The 4,037-nt window shown below is 39.1% G+C and overlaps 1 protein-coding gene across 1 annotated transcript; it reads left to right on the top strand.

Moving 5' to 3' along the window:
• Positions 1–447: 447 nt before the first annotated feature.
• LOC105531850 (ATP synthase subunit d, mitochondrial) lies at positions 448–1,039 on the top strand. The gene has a single exon (XM_011969843.1). The coding sequence runs from the start codon at positions 485–487 to the stop codon at positions 968–970; it is 486 nt and encodes a 161-aa protein (XP_011825233.1). The 5' UTR covers positions 448–484; the 3' UTR covers positions 971–1,039.
• The last annotated feature ends 2,998 nt before the right edge of the window (positions 1,040–4,037 follow it).

Raw genomic sequence — 4,037 nt, 5'->3', positions numbered from 1 at the left:
CAAAAATAATAATAAAATAAAATAGCTGGTGTGATGGCATGCACCTGCAGTCCCAGCTACTCAGGAGGATCACTTAAGCCCTAGAGTTTGAGGATACAGGAAGCCATGATCACACCACTGCACTCTAGCCTGAGCCCAGAGCAAGAATCCAAAAAAAACCCACAACAACAACGACAAAGCACCTTTGCAGTAGAGATATGTAACAAACACTATCTCAGCCAGATTGTCAAAGTTACCGTCAACAATGATACATACATAAGTATGTAGCCTTGATATGATGTGATAAGAATGTTGCTGGGGTTTTCCTCCCAAAAACCCATACCGTAATCCTGGAAGAACCATGATGAAAACACCAGACAACTCCACACTGAGGAACATTCTACAAAATACATGACCAGTATTCCTCAAAATCTGCTAAGGTCATCAAAAACAAGACAAGTCGGCGGTGGACCGTGGGCAGCCAGGGTTGGTGAAGGATCCCAAGATGGCTGGGCGAAAACTTGCTCTAAAAACCATTGACTGGGTAGCTTTTGTGGAGATCATACCCCAGAACCAAAAGGCCATTGCCAGTTCCCTGAAGTCCTGGAATGAGACCCTCACCTCCAGGTTGGCTGCTTTACCTGAGAATCCACCAGCTATCGACTGGGCTTACTACAAGGCCAATGTGGCCAAGGCCAGCTTGGTGGATGACTTTGAGAAGAAGTTTAATGCCCTGAAGATTCCTATGCCAGAAGATAAATATACTGCCCAGGTGGATGCCGAAGAAAAAGAAGATGTAAAATCTTGTGCTGAGTGGGTGTCTCTCTCAAAGGCCAGGATTGTAGAATATGAGAAACAGATAGAGAAGATAAAGAACTTAATTCCATTTGATCAGATGACCATTGAGGACTTGAACGAAGCTTTCCCAGAAACCAAATTAGACAAGAAAAAGTATCCCTATTGGCCTCACCAACCAATCGAGAATTTATAAAATTGAGTCCAGGAGGAAGCTCTGGCCCTTGTATTACACATTCTGGACATTAAAAATAATAATTACACACACACACACAAAAAAAACCAAGACAAGTCACAGAAACTGTCAGAGACCAGAGGACCCCAATAAGACAAGGTCATTAAACGTAATGTGATATCCTCAGTGAAATCCTGGAACAGAAAAAGGACATTGGGGAGCAGTTACAATGATGGTGAAATCTGAGTAAACTCTGGAGTTTAGTTGATGGTAATGTACCAATGTTGATTCCTTAGTTAGGACAAATGTACCACGGTAATGTCAGGTGTTAGCAATAGGAAAAACTGAGTGATGGAAATGTAGGAACTCTCTGTACTGTCTTTGTAAGTTTTCTGTAAATTTAGAACCATTCTAACAGGAGTTTTTTTAAGGGAGATATTATTATCAAATATAAGAACCTATTGGATTATTAGAAGCAAAGAATTCATTTCTGATGACACTGTGGAGTGTCCTCCCTTGGAAATTCTAGGAACAAAAGAGAAAGCTCAGTATCCTGAAGAATTTAAATGTTAGTCTTCTTGAAACATAGCACTGAACCAAATTATTTCTTGACATCAATTCTATTTTAAGACTATACATTTGTGATTTTTATTAATTGTTACAATGATTCTTCAACACTGAGTAATTGGAAAATATGCCAAATGAAAAGCTAATCTTTTGTAACTACATGTCAGAGTTATCACAAAAAATAATGAGTAGGTGTCTCAGCTACGGCACGTAATTACATTAAACACTGGCTGCCTGAAGAACCAAATGTTACAGAACACTTGCTGTTTGCGTTGGTATTTATGTAGTTGAGCTGTTTCTCCCAGTAGGGGGCCCTGTTGACCATCAAATGGAAAAGATGCCCTGGCATTAGGGAATAGAGTTGCTTGGATTCTACTTTGATTAGCATTTGTAGGGGTAACTTTGAGAAAGAAAAACCTTTCACAAATCTTCTCCAGTAATACTTGCACAGTTAGAAAGGAAGATTAGACAACACCAACTAATGTGGTTGGGTAGAGGATGTTTCAGGGAAGAAAGAAGGTATATTGGACCACACCAGAAAACAGAGACCTTCAGAATGTTCTTAGGCCTAGATATTGCTGAAACCATATATGCTCAAATGAAAGGCAGGTTAGAAGTGATAAAACTAGAAATGCCATATCCCACTTTCAGGATATGTGTTCCTGAAAAGTTATATTGGAGAAATGTCCTTCTTATATACATTTTGTAATTGAGATAAGGTCTTGCTTTGTTGTTCAGGCTGGTCTTGAACTCCTGGCCTCAAGCAATCCTACCTTGGCCTGCCAAAGCACTGGGATTACGGGTGTGGTCCATCATACCTGGCCAAAGAAATATTCTTGAAATATCACCTATATGCTCATCGACTGACCACAAATGCCCTGTTCCACATAGCATTTTACAAGATAGCTCATGCATTTAATTCTTTATCTAAATGCAGGAGCAAGAGCAGCCTCTACACACACACACACACACACACACACACACACACGCACGCACACTCTCTGACCCAATTAAAAATTTTTAATGATCTCTCATTTCTATAAGTTCAAGTACAGTAAAGAATTCTTAATTGGTTTCGAAGTCCTGCTCTTCCCGGCCTCTGACATCTCCAGAATTATCATAAACCACTTTCTCTTTCACTCTGTGTGTTCCAGCCCCACTGGCTTTAACATCTTCTAATTCTAACATGCAGAGCACCTTCCACCACAGGGCCTTTGCACAGGTTTTCCACGCAGCCTTATTGGTCTTATCCTATTCATCTCCTTCTAGTTAATGCCAATTCATTCTTTGGATCTCAGCTCAAGAGCTTTACCTTGGAGAAAACTTCTCTCATCCCTGGGTTAAATATCCCAGTTAAATGTTTATACAGCACCCTGTACTTGGCCATTACAGCTCTAATGACAGGTTTACTCCATGTACTAAACAATGTTTAGCATTGATAATTTGCTTATGTGGTTGTCAGATTAATACCAGTTCTCCAACCTAGATTGCAAATTACTTGAGATTAGGATCCATATTTTTATTCTCCATGTATCCCAGTACCTAGCATAGGACCTGGCTTAGCATAGATTTTCAACATGTATTTGTTGAATAAATGATTGAAAGAATGACACATTCTCAGGAAAAACAACACTTGGATTTCAGAATTTACTATTTCCAATGGGGAAAAAAAAATTCTGCTGACTTCAGAAGGAGTAAAGCCAGAAAGACAAGCAATAAAAGATGGTATCTTTGCCCAGAATGTGTAGGTTCTCTGACATTTACTGTCTTACCAAAGCCCATCCTGTTTTCTGAAATGCTGAGTCAAGTTATTTGGAGAAATTCTTTCGGTGTAAAAAAAAACCTCTTTTTTGTTTGTTTGTTTCTATAAGCCAGAGAACACCAAATATTGCCAGTAAAGCACCGGAAGCTAGGGAGAGGCATGGAACAAATTCTCCCTCAGGACCCTCAGAAGGAACCTACCTTGCTGGCACCTTAATCTCCTCTGACTTCTAGACTCCAGAACGATGAGCCAATAAATCTCTGTCATTTAAGCTAAAAAATATTTTAATGTGATAAAATATAAATATAAATAGAATATATACAATGTATTTTAAAAGGATCAAAGCAATGACAAGATAGGAAGGAAATACCAGACCTGCCATGAAGAGAAGTCAAGGTCCCAGAAGCACAAATTAAGACAGAAGTTTCTTTTCCTCTGAGAGTAGTTATCCACCCTAAAAATACTGGATTTTCATTTTAGTGGCCTCCTGGCAATGGAAGAAAAAATCAACTCCCAGAAACCACATAAAATTGAAAGCCTAATAAGAGATTCACCCCTTAAATAATCTGTACTTTAAAGATCCCCCCACATAGACCAGTCCTAGCACAGACCACAACCTCAGTTAAACTCTCCTGAGTATCCTGTATTTTCCAGGTAATTTCAAGCCTTAAATTTAGTTTAAAGTTGTCTTAAACTGGTAGTGCTTCTAGATACCTTGCAGAATCAAATATAAATTATTTTCGGGGGAACAAAAAGCCA

The sequence above is a fragment of the Mandrillus leucophaeus genome, unplaced genomic scaffold (genome assembly GCF_000951045.1).
Source record: "Mandrillus leucophaeus isolate KB7577 unplaced genomic scaffold, Mleu.le_1.0 Scaffold914, whole genome shotgun sequence".
Lineage (NCBI taxonomy): Eukaryota > Metazoa > Chordata > Mammalia > Primates > Cercopithecidae > Mandrillus > Mandrillus leucophaeus.
The sequence above is the reverse complement of the archived record's forward strand: the minus strand, read 5'-3'. Positions and strand labels throughout refer to the sequence as shown.

Coding starts and splice junctions, on each gene's coding strand:
- LOC105531850 (XM_011969843.1), top strand. CDS start 485: ATGGCTGGGCGAAAACTTGCTCTAAAAACCATTGACTGGGTAGCTTTT.